Source organism: Passer montanus, unplaced genomic scaffold, assembly GCF_014805655.1.
Source record: "Passer montanus isolate IOZ18808 unplaced genomic scaffold, ASM1480565v1 scaffold10, whole genome shotgun sequence".
NCBI lineage: Eukaryota > Metazoa > Chordata > Aves > Passeriformes > Passeridae > Passer > Passer montanus.
Window position 1 is genome coordinate 16,039,443 of NW_024356505.1, and position 15,353 is coordinate 16,054,795.

The following is a 15,353-nucleotide window of genomic DNA, read 5'->3' on the forward strand; positions in this document are numbered from 1 at the left end:
GCCTCTATGGTTTTTTTCTTCTATCGTATATTCATTTTTCTTTTCTCAGCCAGGCTTCTGTAGAGCAGCTGGGGATTTCGGTGGCATGGGGAATTCCTGGAAATCTAAGTTGGTTAGCAATGCTGGCTGAATGCTAAGTAATTTGATTTGTATAGTTTTTAACAAAGCTATGCTTCCTAGTTTGGATATGTGGCCTGGTAGGAATCCTGACAGAACACTTAATAAACTTTCAAATCCATAAAGGAAGACATGTTATAAAAAGGAGAGTGGAGTTCTAAGACTTATTATAGTCAGTGGCTAGAGGAGGAAGATGTTTTTTCTAATTCTTTTTGTGATTAAATGAATGGTTTGTTAATGTCATGTTTCTAGTTTCTCTTATTTGTAAGGCCTGCTTTGTGTCTGGCTGAGAGGGCTGTGAATCTTGCCTAAGTGTATATTAACAAAAGGTATGCGCAAATCTGAGTTGCCCAGAATAGGCTGAACTCTTAGAGGATTGCTGGAAAGTTCCTACCTGATGTTGTATGTATTTTAACTGTATGCTGTATTGTATTCTTCAAAAAATTTATCTCTGCATGAACAGGTCAGATCACTGTGTGATCTATTTAGAGCTGCTTATCTTTATTTTTTCTACCAGCAAGCACATTTGATTATTGTTGTAGTTCAATATTCCTTTTTTCCAATATGATAGTATTATTGTTGATACTACTTTCCTATTCATATACTTATCTTTAGGTTTCTCACTGCATAGCCTTCCTAAGTACTTAATGAGCACTTAAATAAAGTGTAAAGAAGTGAATTTATATTAAGCACTTCTGAAAAAGATAATACAAATAAACTAATATTTTATTTTACAGAAATTTGGATATTTGAATAGTATATAGGTGATCTTCCAGTGTGTACCTTAACGTATAACACAATATACATTGTGTTATACATTGACTTTTGTCATCAGCATCTGTATGCTGTTTGTTTCCTTATAACCATGATATTATCTACATAAAATGGGAAAATGTCACTGTAAAAGGTACAACTGTGAAAAACTAAGCAATGCAGGGATCTTTCCTTGTTTGGGACTCTGCTGCAGAACCTAAGAGGAAGCTAAAGAAAGGAAGTACTTAGAAGATTCTTTTTCCTTTTGGTGAAATCTTCCCCATTATGTGTCTGTGTATTTCTGCATCACATATACTGAGGTGGAGTCAGGACCTGGCTGCAGTCCAAAGACCAGTGAGCCACCCTCAGAGGACTGACTGCCTACCTCTCCTTTCCTGTTCCCAAATTACACTGGGGTTAATTAGTCCACTATGTCTCCCACAGGCTTCCCTTTCAAAGGACAGAACTTGCATTTGAGAGTTGTCCAGAATAAAAGTACAACTTTAAATTCTCTTGTATGTTCCGTGATAGCTGCTGTCTTAGGCACAAACTTTCTTTCCTGTGAGCTGCCATGTCCATACTACATTTTTTTCCATTGCTGCCATCTCATTCAGGACAAGTATCTTTTGTTACAACTCTGGTTCTAGGCTGTAGAGCCTGGGTGTCTGTTGTGGGGAAAGGATATCAGAGTTAGTAATCGAGATCTGTTTTCCCTTCTGATGAACTGTGTATGCAACAAACCTTGTAGACTGTGGTCAACTAAAGGTATTATAGTATATATAGATCAATCTATATGAATAGATTGATCAAACCAGAGTGCACAGAATCATTACCTTGCTAGCTGTAGTAATTCTAATGGTAAACTGTTTATCACAAATATGCATATTAAATAAGATAATCTCTAACTTCACAGTATTCAGCAATGTTAGTTTTTGTAGGTAAGGAAGCTAATGTAGTTAAGGATGATGCAAATAGTAAAACTGGTTGAAATTATGGTCAAAAATTTCGGTTATGGTAAATCAGTTATGCAGATACAATTTTTAAAAAATCAGTAAAATCTAATCAGTTGCCAAGATTATAAAAATATATATACCTACTTGAAGATATAAAACTGTCTTCAATACAATCTAATCAACTGCCAGAAATGAAACATCTCTTATTTGATTAAAGTGACCCAATTGACCATAGTTGTTTTTTCTTGAGATCAGTAAAAGTATTGAAGTTCACAAGACGGAATGATAACTTTTCTTGATAACCAGTTATATTCACATTAATGTTTCATTTTTCATCCCAATCTCCATGCTCCTGTTAGTTTTTGTTATTTTTTCAATTGTATTGTACAGTTATTTTATGTATTCAATCAGATTCTAGATGTTCCAATATCTTCTAGATATTCATCATAGTTTTTTTCCTAACAGAGGAGATTAAGAGCACTTCCAACTCATCATAGTTTTTTTCCTAACAGAGGAGATTAAGAGCAGAGGAATCTCTTCTGGTACAAATTTTAAAAGGCAAGACAGCTGTTACTGTATTTAGACCCTTGCTCATGGTATAGTCCATGCATTCAAATTATTCACAAGGGAGGGGTCTGAGAGTAATGAAAGCTTTGGGGCTGAGGTGTCTTCCTTAGTGTCTGCATGAATTTCTTTGTCCAGTGATGACACTCGTATATGTAAAACAGAAAAAAAATGTGTTGTCTGATTGGGTTAATGTGGGGGTTTCTTTTAATCCATGCTTCTGTTCCTAGTAATTTTTTTGGTTTTCCTTTCTTTCCCCTCATGACTCCTTTTTCTGTTCTTTCTTAGCTACCAATATCTCCCTCCTTAACACTCCCTCCTTAACACTCATTCCATTGCTGTGTTAGTCTCTTTTGGTCTGAATTTTTTTGTTTGCTCTTTTTGTAATTTAACCCTTATACATTGCTAGACATAGGAATAGCTTCCACTTGCAGTCTAAAATTAGCTTTCTAGTCTAAAATGGTCTTTTAGGCAACCTCTGTAATCAATAAAATAAATACCACAGAAGGCACTTCATCACATTTTAAGCTTATGTTGAAACTGGAGGGATTAATTGCTGCCTGGGCCACCTGGCTCTTTGTGATGATTAAAGGGAGTGCCTGAGATGACAATCTCAAATGAGGTACCCGGCTCTCAGATGGCTAAAATTAGACAAAAAGTAGCCTACCTGATGTTCCAGGAGTGGTGTTGATAATTCATTACTGTTAGAGGGCAGAGGGTTTTTCCTACAGAAGAAACTACATAAAATTGGGATGAGAAGACACGCACGATTTGATAATTTTTTTTCCCCTGAACTCATTTGTCATGGTACCAACAGTTATATTTTATTTTCACTAGTGACTAGCAATGCTGTGATGTTCTAGAAATCAAACCCCTACTATTTTTTTAGAATTGTTAATATTTGTATAGCTCTTTTGTGGATTTCTCAGCAAACTGCCGAATCCATTTCATTTGGCATGGAGAGTTAGAAGCTTCATAGCATTTCTGACAAGGCCATGCAGTGCTGAATAACAACATAGCTGGGTAAAAATCCAGTTACAGCAATTCAATTTTAGAATCATAAGGAACTAAGTTTACTGATAAGATAGTATCTACTGTTTCAGTGGTTGTTACTAAATCGGGAATATCTCCATAAAGTGTGTTCAGATACATTTGATCATAAACAGTTGATAATTTTTAATGAATTCTGAACATAAGCACTTGGAATTAAAAAAAATTACTTTGGAAATACATATGAAACTATTTACAGACAAATATGGTATGGAAATATTTTGAGCAAAACTGCATATGAGAAAATATTTATTAGTTACAAGTATTCCCATAGGGAAAACTGGCATACCCTGCTATTTAATATTTTGTATTTTATTCTGGTATATTTGGTATTTATGCTGTATTTAATATTTGCTCTTTTAACAGTGCTGTAACTCACCACTGAACTAACACGCTTGGAACAGTTCATAGCATCGAAAACTTCATCCACATTGACTGATGCCATCTCGGCACTCTCCAGACACTGTGAGCTGAAGTTAAAAATCTTTATGGAGTTTATAACACCTGGGTCAAAAGGAATATTCTTCTGATACAGAAGGAGGACCCTTACTGCCAGTATGACGAGCCAGGAGAAGTGGGTTAACCTTAGCCCTGGGGAGTTCTCTCAGCTTCAGAAATATGCAGAATGTAAGTAATTTTAAAAATGTTATGGCTAAATAAAAACTGAGAGTATTTTGAATGCAGAATATAAAATTTTTGTATTATTGATACTATTCACAGCTTAGAACACACCCAGATTTGATATTGATGATTCATTGCTTTCAGAGTTCATTGTGAAGAAAACTCTCACATTTTTTATATGAATAATCTTGTTTGTTTGAAATTACATCACAAAATAAATAGTAAGCAATAATACAGCAGTTAAAAAAAATCACTATTGAAAATATTTAGTGCTTCCTGAAAAAATATTTTCAAGTTATTTTTCTTCATTTTTTTCAATATCTGAAGTTGAACATTTGTAATAGAAATAGAAAGTTATGTGGGTTTTCTTTTCTAGTATTATATAACTTAAGCCTCAGTGCAATGTTTGTCAAAACGTTTGCCTTCCATGTTGAGGAAAAAAGGCATTTAAGATATTCCTTTACTTTTGGCTTCCCTTTACTACTCCAGCACTTCTTGCACACACAGTAGTTCAGAGCCATTGTTTTAGAACTGCTGGTGTCAGGGAAATTGCTTGAATCTGTTTGTGTTCAGGTTTGTGTGTGTACATTAAAGAAAAATGTTGTCTTTCAAGCTTCCTCTGCTCCTCTGTAATGAAAAGATGCTAGTTTTTTTGAAATGTGATACATTTTTGTGCAAATAGTTCAGTTTCTGAGGCAATTAGGAAAAATGTTAATAATATATAACTTTTTGTGTATTATGCTAAAGGAATAGACCGCAAGTATGGACCTTAATTTGAATTTCTGAGCTATCCAATTTGATTTAGCTAAAGGACTAAATAGCAATATCTTTGAGTATGTGATCTAAGACTTTAAAATGCAATTGTAAAAGAAATTGTACCAGTATTTTTGAATTTGATATATTTTTTATGTAACATGGCCAGATGCAAAAGGTTGTGACAACAGATAGCTTTACTTATTACTAAATAATAATTAAATTATATGGAATTTTGTAATGCTTGAATATATAATTGCTTTGCTATTTCATTGTCTTTGTTGAACTTGGAAAAGCAATGAACTAAAAATCACCAAATTTCATTTGGTGACTTTGGTCGAGTTTGATTCAGTTTAAAAAAATAATATTAATAAAAAAATCCTAAACAACAAAAGTCCTTAGTTAAAAAAAAAAAAATTGTCATTTTTGTCCAGCATGGAACTTTTGAAGTACCAGTGGTTCTCCTGCAGGACAGAAGGCTGATCTGGGTTTTAGAAGGTGGCACTCTGGGGAGGTTTGACTTTATGGCAGGTGTCTACCAACCAGTGATGGTGATGAGCACCCAGCTGTGCCTTGTGCTAAGGAGTGGGTTTCACTCCAGGACTTTGGAGTAAGTGGGAAATTCATAGAGAGGTCATTTGTTTTGCATTTACCCTCTGATATGCAGGTTTGTCATTTGCTCTGCCTTTCAGTTTGGTATGGAGATTTTACTTAATCTTACCTAAATTGCAACATTATTTTAACTATTTAAGTTTTTAACTTCCTTGAATTTTAAAAATACAGTATTTATATATTCTATTTTAGTTTGCATCAAGCTGTAGTACTCTAGAGTATTAGAACAAAGAGTATAGTCAACCAAAAACCCATCTGCCTTGGATCATACTCTTAGAGGCTGATAGTCAATTCTGCCTAATACGATCGCTGGAAATCAATATTGCTTTTATAGAGCTGAGATGGGTTGGTTGTGGCAGGATGCCAGTTGCTCACCAAACTGCTCTATCACTCCACTCTGTTCCCACATTCTGAGGTGGGTTACATTCCATGGGAAACAGTCCTCCACAGACTTCTCCAGTGTGGGCCTTTACCCTGGGTGCAGTTCTTTGTTGATTCAGAACAGATACTGTTAGCTGGGGAACAGGGGGTGTGCTGAGCTGCCTTGAACTAGAACCTGTAGGAAGTTGTTAAGTACAGGGGGATTTCAATTTCTGCTCTTCTTTGGACCCTAAATAAATTTGGTTAAGAAAGTTTGCTCATCCATTTTAGATCATATGTCTTTTATTCATGCTGAAAATATTCTCTTTAAAATGCATTTGCTGGTGTTTTGCATACTGATGTTTTGACCAGGAGAAAACTCCTTGCACAGTTCCCTTTTTGAGCTGAATCTCCTCAGCCTAAGCTGGCTACAGAGTGAGACAGTGTTTAATTTGTGTGACAGCCTCTGCTCAGGGCACGAGCACACACCACCTCACAAGTCTGCAAGCCTTAGTGTGGATCCAGTGTAGGAAAGATGACGCTGTTCTGCTGCACAACAGGGTACACTTAGAGGAATGAGGGATTTGGGTTTGAGTCTTTTGAGGTTGAAGCTCAGTCTGAAACCATGTCCTTGATCTTTCGCCTATCTGGAAAGCAAGCCTGTCTCATCTCTACCTGTTTTATGAAGGAAACTTGCTGCCAAACTGTCCTGGAATCAGTCATACCTGCAAGTGTTACAATTTCCAAGAAGAACGGAGGAATGGGTCCACACAGGTTGTAAGAGACATTAAGTGACTCTTCTTATCTATAAGAAGAAATGGAGCTCAGGTGGCACCTAGATGAGCTGCTTCTCTTGGCATCAATTGATTTCAGTCATGCAGAGAAAATTTTGAACTATATTTAGATACAGACTGCACAGATAATAAGTACATCCAGAGTTGAGTCATACGTGCATATATAACTCATGTAACTGTGGACATTATAGATCCAACTGTCCTGGACTTCGAGCATAAATTCCCTTTTTAGTCACCAGAGCAGGTGTGTGTGGGTCTTTCACTGTATAAAGCCCTTTAAACTTCTCCTGTGGATTCTAGTGCTCTTCACTTTGTGACTGAAAGACACTTTGTCTAGTTCAGTGTAGTTCTTTTTATTAATTTTCTGTGAGCTTGATGATAGTCTGTCTACTCTGGCAAGTACTCTTAAGCAAGGTCTGCTCCTAGCTCTGTGTGCAGCTACTGTCCTTGTAATGACTTTGAGAAGTTCCTACCATGTCTTGTCTGCCTGTTTTCTTCTTCACATAGTTGCAGTATGATTCAGTGCTTTATCCAACTGTACTGTTCGGTGAACCCAGACCCTGAATGCAAAATTTCTTTCTTGAATATGTAACAGCTTTTCTCAATTTCCATACATATAACTGAACAGCAGAGGAGAATGAGTTCTCCATCACTTGTTCCTAATCAAAAATATTTCCATCTAAGCAACACTCAGAACTTCATAGTAGGTGAATATCTTCCTATAAATTAATCCAAGGAGTATCTGTAATTTTTTTCTTACTGAATTATTTTTGAGCTCAAGTCAAGGGAATTTTATGCTTCCAACGCAGGACCCTTCTTTGTCTGCCTGCCATATTAAATTTGGGGCTTCAATGAATTTTGGAACAGTTTAAATATTACTTAACAAAAAAAATATTTCTGAAGTCTAAGTAATATATTACCTAATACTTGGCACATTTCAGTTAATATGCATATGTGTGGTTTTAGAAGAATAGTTATTTCCAAAGACAGTTCCTCTATGTCCTTCTTCCCAGTCAAATTAAAAATCTCCTCTATCCTCTTGTTCTGAAGATAGAACAGTAGAACATATTTTGCATTACGTCTTTGCCTGGTTTCATCTCAGAAGAATAAGTGAAAAGAAAAAAAAAAGATAACTGATGTGGTTATTATATAATACTGATAATAATGACAACAACAATAATGTAGCCTACACTAAATGCTGAAGATTCTAGGGAAATAAATGCACTTGAGAGAAGATTTTTTTTCTCTCCTTTAGATTTCATAATCAATGCTGGCTGTTGGAAGGCAAGGTGAAAAGATAGAGAGATTTTTCTGCATAAAATTGTCATTGCATAGAGTAAGATACCTACAAGATGTTTCAGGCAGAAACAGTTTCTTCAAAACTATATACTAAGTACCAGATATGTATTTGTAACTTGTATGGGGAGCATCTGAGGGAGCTGGGGTGGTTTAGCCTGGAGGAAAGGAGGCCCAAAGGAGGCACTTCACTCCCTTCAGCTTCTGGAAAGGTGACTGTAGTCAGATGACGGTTGTCCTTTTCCCCCAGGCAACCAGCAATAGAACAAAAGCTCTCAGTCAATAGGACAAAAGCTTAAAATTCTCAAGCTGCACCAGGGGAGGTTCAGGTTGGACATGAGGTTTTCCTCCAGGGAAGGGTTGTTAAACTTGGAACAGACTCCCCAGGGCAGTAGTGGAGTAATAAGTACATTCAGAGTTGAGTCATGTGTGCATATATAACTGGAAGTGTTCAAGGAATGAATGGATGTGGCACTTAGTGCCATGGTCTGGTTGACAAGCTGGTGATGAGTCAAAGATGGGACTTGATGATCTTGACATCTTTTTCAGCCTAAATGATTCTGTAATTCACTGGTATGTGCCATTCTGTACTACTCTGAACAGGAGCCTGAATTGTAAGGGCATTAGAGAGAAGCCATATAAATAGCTTCATTGTAGATTATTGTCTGTATGGTAAATTGGATTAGTTTGGACAGGATTTTTTTTTATACTTTTTATTAAATGAATTTTGTATCTCCTTTTTATTAGACAAAGTTTTATGGCTGTTGTAGTACAAATTATATGTTAAAAGGAGCTTAGAGGATTCTGCTCCAAATGCAAGTGTGGAAATATTGAAGGGATTTGAAACAGTTAAAACAAGACTATTTCATGAGTCAGCTAAGCATTAAAAAAAGGGAAAAAAAAAAAAGGAAGTTCTTCCCTCAGTAGGCGGAGAAAAAGACCTCTGAGCTCTGGCAGCAAGTGCACTCTGGGGAAATAGCTTGGTTTTGTGTTGTCCTTTTGAGTTTGTCAACAAAACGTGCCCTGAGGAAAAGCCTGGAAAAAAAAGCTTTTTTGCAAAACTTTTGGCAGTGATTTTTTCCCAGGCTGGTGGAGGAAAACTTGAGCAGACCGTCACAGACTGAAGATAGAAATAGATGTTGGAGTGCTACTGAAATGACTGTGAGAACAGAAACAGCATCAGCAGCTGCAGCATCTTTTGATGTAGCATCAATAGCTACTGCAAGAGCTAGACAGTGAAACAATTTTATAGGGGAACAGGAAGGAGGAATTTGTGAAAAAGATTACTGAAGGAAAATGGGAAGGTCAGCAGAAGTTTAGGTTCAAAGTTAGGTTGTCAGAGACTCTTGAGTGGGTTTGGCTCTGTGGTCCTCACAGAGGCAAGTATTATCTTTTACAATGGGTGTAAATGATAATATTCAGGGAACTTCATATATGTTGCAGCTGGTCACCAGCAGCTATGGGCCATTACACAATCCCTCAGAGGGTCCCAGGTTTCAAGTGCCACATGAAATGGTGCCAATTCTAATGAGGAAATGAACCTCATCCAGTGCAATTTGACAAAAACATCTATTTTTGACTGTGTGGCAAGTGGAGAGAGAATGTCACTGGTGATTAGTGAAAATAGTTTTACCTCAGGTATTGGATTTTAGGATTATAATGTTTGTGCTGCTGTTAGTAAAGATGGAGGCGATCAGGTTCTCAAAAAGTTTTGACAGAATCTGTAAAACTGGCTGTGAAAGGTGGAGTGTACCAGCTCTGCCTGTACAGTATCCCATGCACTTGGGAGAACTTCATGGAGGGCGATAATAGCTCTAGTGAGGGAGCCAGTCTTTGCATGCAAGGCCTGTTGGGAGTAAAATGGTCAGAAAAAGTGAGCAGTTGATAATTTGTAACATCTGAATCCTTACCCCAAATCTGTGATTGGGAGCTAAAAATCCAAGTAGGAGAAAATGGTGTGGAGAAAACCACTCAATGGTTCGGTGGGGCACTTCAGTTCTCCTGAGAGGTGAACTATGCATATTGATATAGCACTTTAATTTTTTTCTTCAGATCTGTGAATCTAAATCCTTTCAGCACATTCCTCTGTTGCACCAATTTAGAGAATATGGATTAGGAGTGTTACATATTATTTATTTAGTCTCTAGTCAGATTTACTCTTAAAAAGCCCTGAACACTGTCCAAAGGAAGGCGGTTACATACAGTCTTCACTAATGAGGATATTAGATTTGACTTTGACTTGTGTTAGACTGAAATCCAGAATAGAGAAGATACAAAGTTGTGAATTTATTTTTCATTTAACCAGTCATAGTTGAGACTTGACCTCTGAAGTTCATACCATAGATAAAGTTGTTGTGGGAGATCAAAAGCTGGGCACCAATATCATCTGCAGAAATATTAGTGGATTTCATTTCTTTCTCTAATTAGGGTTTCTGTGTTAAGTCTTAAAAAGAATATAAGATAGGAATGATGAGTTGAGCATTTCTGAAGGAAAAAAAAAAGCTGATAAACATGCAATAATACAATATGGTCTGGATCTTTGAGGTGGGCGTTCTAATGAGATAAAATGCTTAGTGTTTGTGCCTAGTGGTGACTAGCAGTTGTTTTTTAACCAAACAGAAGCTGATATATTCTCCATTAGCCTGTCAATGGTAAACAGTATTATACTGCCTCTGTTCATAATTGTGAGTAAGGAGGAAACTTTCTCTGTCTGTCAGGTGGGACACTCTTGTGTGTGCAGAGCTTGTTTCCTGTGTTCCACTGCTCCCACTGAAGAAGGGAATCCAGCTTGTTTCAGGTATAAACTGTTTAGGGAAAGGAAAAACTATTTAGGGAAAGGAATGATGTAGAAGGGTTCTGAGCCCTTTGCTTTGGTTAAAGGGACTATGAAATTATTCAGGAGTTTCTTTATTTTATGACAAAGGCAGATGCACTTAAGTACATTTTTGTCCCTCTCAGGCTGCTATATGTTCTAGTTTGAAGCATTCTTTTAGGAAGTACTGGCTTTTGTAGAATTTTAAATGGTACATAGTAACAGCACAAAATAGTCACAGTGAGTGACTTGGAGTACCTTATTACAGTATTGTATTCATGTCTTAGCTAATTACAGGGATTCTCTCCTGTCTTTTAACTGCAAGAAACTTCATATGTCAGCAGCAGGGAGACATATTTTAAGAGCAGAAAACAGTGAATTTATAGTTTTTACTATCAGCTGGCAAAATTGGGACAAATCTGTTTATAAATCCCCCAGAGTCAGAATTGTAAAGGCTGGAAAAGATGCTCTTCCTCTGCAGAACAGAAGATGCCTCTTGGAGTATCTGATCTGTTCAATAGTTCCAATTAAAGGGATTATAGTCAGCAAAACGCAAAACTAGCGTCTCTTCTGTGTGCTGTTGACTGGAGACTGCTAACAAGAGATCATATATCATAACATGAAAAGAATTAATTTATTAAAAACAGAGAAGGCAGTAGGCTCTTAGAGTAAACCTGTATTTCAAAGATTTTGAAAAATGATGACAAATTAGTCCATAGTTGGATCAGTTCAATGAAGTGCTAGCTGTTTTTAGCATCAATTTCCTTCCTAAAGAGCTGCTTCTGGTTCCTGAATAATTGATTGGTAGGGTCAAAATTATGATGGCTCCAAAAACTGTAACTTTGATTTAGGGGTAATGAAAGTATTAGGAAGCAGTTGTGCTAGTGCTAACACACTTGATGTGTCTATTTTAGAAAAGCTAGTGAAGTGTCAAAGCTGTGTATCTGTTTAGGTCTCATGTGGAAGAAATGTTAAAGGAATTGAACAAGGAAAAAAAAATTATTCAGGCTGTTTGACAGTTGCATTGATCTCAGAATCCAGAGAGAAAATTCTGTTAGAAAGGCTATCATTATTACAAGCATCATTTGTGCGAGGAGAGGCACTGGAGATGCTTTCTGTTTGATGAATAGGACACTGTCCCATCATCAGAAGCATTTGGTGGTCTCACTACAAGGCGATAATTTACCTGAAACCTTCTTGCACATTGACTTCATCTAGGAGAGTGGGGAAGAGACAGCAATTGCAACACCTGGAGAAGACTGCAAGGTTTGCTCGGTGTTGCTGAGTAGTGAAACACAGTAGTTCAATACAGATGTTGAATTTGTTGTGCTGAGACTGGATGTGGTTAGGCCCTTATTTTCAGAAGTATCATATTATTTTTAGATTATGTTACTAAGTTTCCAGTGTTTCTGCTGAAGGCACAGTGGCTGTTTCAGTACCTGAGGAAGTTTAAGTTAGTCAGAACTCCAGCACTGCCAATAATATCAGGGCCTGTGTTAACTCTTAGACATACAGATTGTTATTGAATGGTTCTTAAATAATATAGTTTTAATAGAAGGGAATTATGGGGAAGTTAAAAAAGGGTAAAAGTTAGTGACCTTGCATTTCCATTTTCAAGGATACCATTGCAAGAAGCAAGTGTAAAGAGTTCTTGCAAAGTCCAAAACAGAAACACTTGTTAACAGAATCACAGAATGGATAAATGAGGCTGAACAGGGCCAGCACCCTTACTCTTGTAAGTGGTGTTTTCAGGTTTCTGTGGCTGAGGGTTTCATGATGTGTGGTAGCTAGCAGCTGATCTTTGGGTTCTGAAAGGCAAATGGTGTCATCTCACCTTGCTCTTTATTTCCTTGGTGTAAAAATAATGACATTTTCTAAAATTGAAGCTGCATAGGTACATGGTGCCAGTCAATAACACCTGGTGTTGCGACATCAGCTGTTACTGGTATTGAACATATATGGTGTCTATTACAGATCTGACATATGGTCATCAAATTACTGAATGTCTATTTATATGCTGTAAAATATGTAAACATTGATTATGCCTGTTATATTTCCTGTGTTTCTATGTATCTTCCATATTCCTTTTCCTTTATTGTTTGGTTGTTTCTATGGACATTTGCATGTAAACAGTAAGAAGCTTTTGTTTCTTACGAGTTCATCTGTTCCTGTTGCTTATTATTATAAAGATTTGAGGGATAATTCAATTGGTTGCTGTGGAAATGAGCCTGATGTCACAAACAGAGAGCTGCAGTTCACCAAGCCTTTGAGAAACAAAATGAAGGGAGAATGGGCTAATTGGAGAGCCATGTGACTGTAGCAGAATCTCAGCTCTTATTAAAAGCATGTATTTTTAGTCACTGCATTTCTATAGAAGAGCTGGAAAGTGTAATTCAAATGGTGACAATCCATGACTCATCAGACAAACTGAAAAAAACATAGCTCTGAGAGAAAGAATGATCCCACTTCACCTTCATGAGATTCACACTCAATAAACCAGTAACCCAGGGTAGGTACCTTAAGCCCTGCAAAGCTTCATATGCTTGAAGAGAGAGGGGAAAGCTGCTTATCCAACTTATACTGAAAAAATATACTTTGCTATTAGCTTTACCACTTCTTCTGCTCTGCCTCTCCTGGGTTTCTGAAGAAAGGAGAGCCAAAGCTGCCTTCCTTGTTCCTCTTGAGAACAGAAAATAGGTTGGTCTTGATGGCTCAAATTGAGAGTCAGAGGTGCCTGAAGAAGAGGGGACTTAGGGCTGTCAGATAGTGTCAGCAGACTTCCTCCATCTGCCCTTAATTGGGGTGAAGGGCCCTGGATTGCCTTCCTCTCTGTTGTTTTCTACCAGTTAAAAGAAACAAAAAATTAAAATGTGCACATAATTACATATGTTTTCATTGTGTTTTTAGCCACTAAAAATATATTGCTTTTTGTGTGGCTCTGGAAGATTTTTAGTGGATGCTATGCAGTGTCACTGCATAGCTTTGTTGGCCGTGCTGCAGAATTGAGTGGCTTTTTGAGGACATTACATATTGCTAAATTTGTCTTTAGAACTGCCCAGATTTTATGTGCATCATAATTTTATTAAAACCAGTACAGAATATGGACAAAAGAATTTGTGATTAAATTCCAATGTAATATGCTTTTTTATTAATTCTGAAAATAGGAATGCTTGATTTTATTTTAAACATAGAAGTTACAAATAATTTTTGTAATTGCAGATGATCCTGCCTTGGAACAGGGGTTGTACTAGATAGTCTGGAGAGATCCCTTCCAACCCTAGCAATTCCGTGATTGCGATATTGAGACACTTGAATTAATTGTAGCAGTAATAATAGAGATAGAGTTTGTTTTGAAGAATGCATTTCCTAGAATTAAGTTGCCTAGGAATTGATGTTGTCATTCATGAAGGCATACTGAAGAGCTTTAAAATGCTTTGTTAACTGTTGTATCTTTGTTGTTGCTTCTGGTTTTGTTTGTTGTTTGTGGGGTTTTTTTGTTAGTTTTTGTTTTTGTTTAAGTAGAGTGCTGTTTCTACATTTAGTATGTTATTCATGTTTGAAATTCACTACAGAGATGGAACAGACTCCAGTACTCTTGCCTGTATCAACATAAACACTTTGGAAATCATTGTAACTGCTTTCAAAGAATGCATAGGCTGTATATTGGTTAAGAGCCTATAGGTAGTACTAGTTGAAATGAATGGAAGGATAGAGTGAAAATTTTATAGATGTTTGTGAGAGGAGGAGGGGAAGATGGTTTATGTACTAAGTATATGTCTGAATTCTTTGTTGAATTGCAGCACTTCTGTACTGGATAGGCTTTAAGAGTTTGATAAATTGCTGAAATTATACTAGAGATGGTGAAAGCACATTGAAGGGATATGAAGAAAATGAGTGAGTGACAAGAGTTCCTGGGATAAAAAATATAAAGAGTCCTAAAAGGGAAAAATTATTAAAAAATATGAAAAAAGGAAGACATTCAAAACAAAGCAAAACAAATTGCTTCAAATAAAGTTGGAGTCTACCAAGTTTTGGTAGACCAAAATTTGTGTATCTGTGCCATTTTTACAGCCCATAGGTAGTGCCATGAGGGATGTAAGAAAACAGAGAACAGATGTTAGAAATAGCTTATTAGGACAAAATCAGAGTTGGCAGCAGACAGGAGCCAAAATAGAACTCAGTACCAAAAACTGAATGTTTGGAAAATTTTGATTTACGTTTGCTGTTTGATTATGAAAAATAATAATACTACTGAAAAAACATAATCATGAAATTGAGAGAAAATAGCTGCAGCAGAAGGAAAAGAATTCACATAAAACCTTGGTGGCTAGCCAAAGTTTATCTTGTAAAAATGATTTAAATTACTTTACGTTTATTATTTTTTATTCTGTAGAGGGCCCTCTAGAAGTTTTGGAATATAAATTCTTCATTATTAAAATCTGTGAAGATTTATACAGGCACTATTATTTTTGATTTGAAAGCTTGAGCACTTATTTAGCTAATTTTGGATGAGGGTGAATCCAAGCAAGTACTCAACCTGAAATTTGAAAAAGCTATATACAGTCCCTTTGGAGGTGCTCTTATTCTGGAATAAATCAGAAATGGCTGTTCATTCAGATTTGTTTTAGTAGATAAGAAGTTAGTTTAGGAACTGGCTAATACTTAGAG

General features: G+C 36.5%; 1 protein-coding gene across 6 annotated transcripts in view; it reads left to right on the top strand.

Annotated features, from left to right (window-relative positions):
- Positions 1-15,353, top strand: part of DGKB (diacylglycerol kinase beta) — a 333,385-nt gene that overhangs the window by 27,497 nt on the left and 290,535 nt on the right. For all 6 annotated transcript variants that reach the window (XM_039712589.1, XM_039712598.1, XM_039712580.1 and 3 more), the window contains exon 2: positions 3,804-4,064. In XM_039712589.1, the coding sequence (XP_039568523.1) occupies positions 3,995-4,064 (70 nt within the window). In that variant the 5' untranslated portion in view covers positions 3,804-3,994. The remainder of the gene's footprint in view (positions 1-3,803; positions 4,065-15,353) is intronic.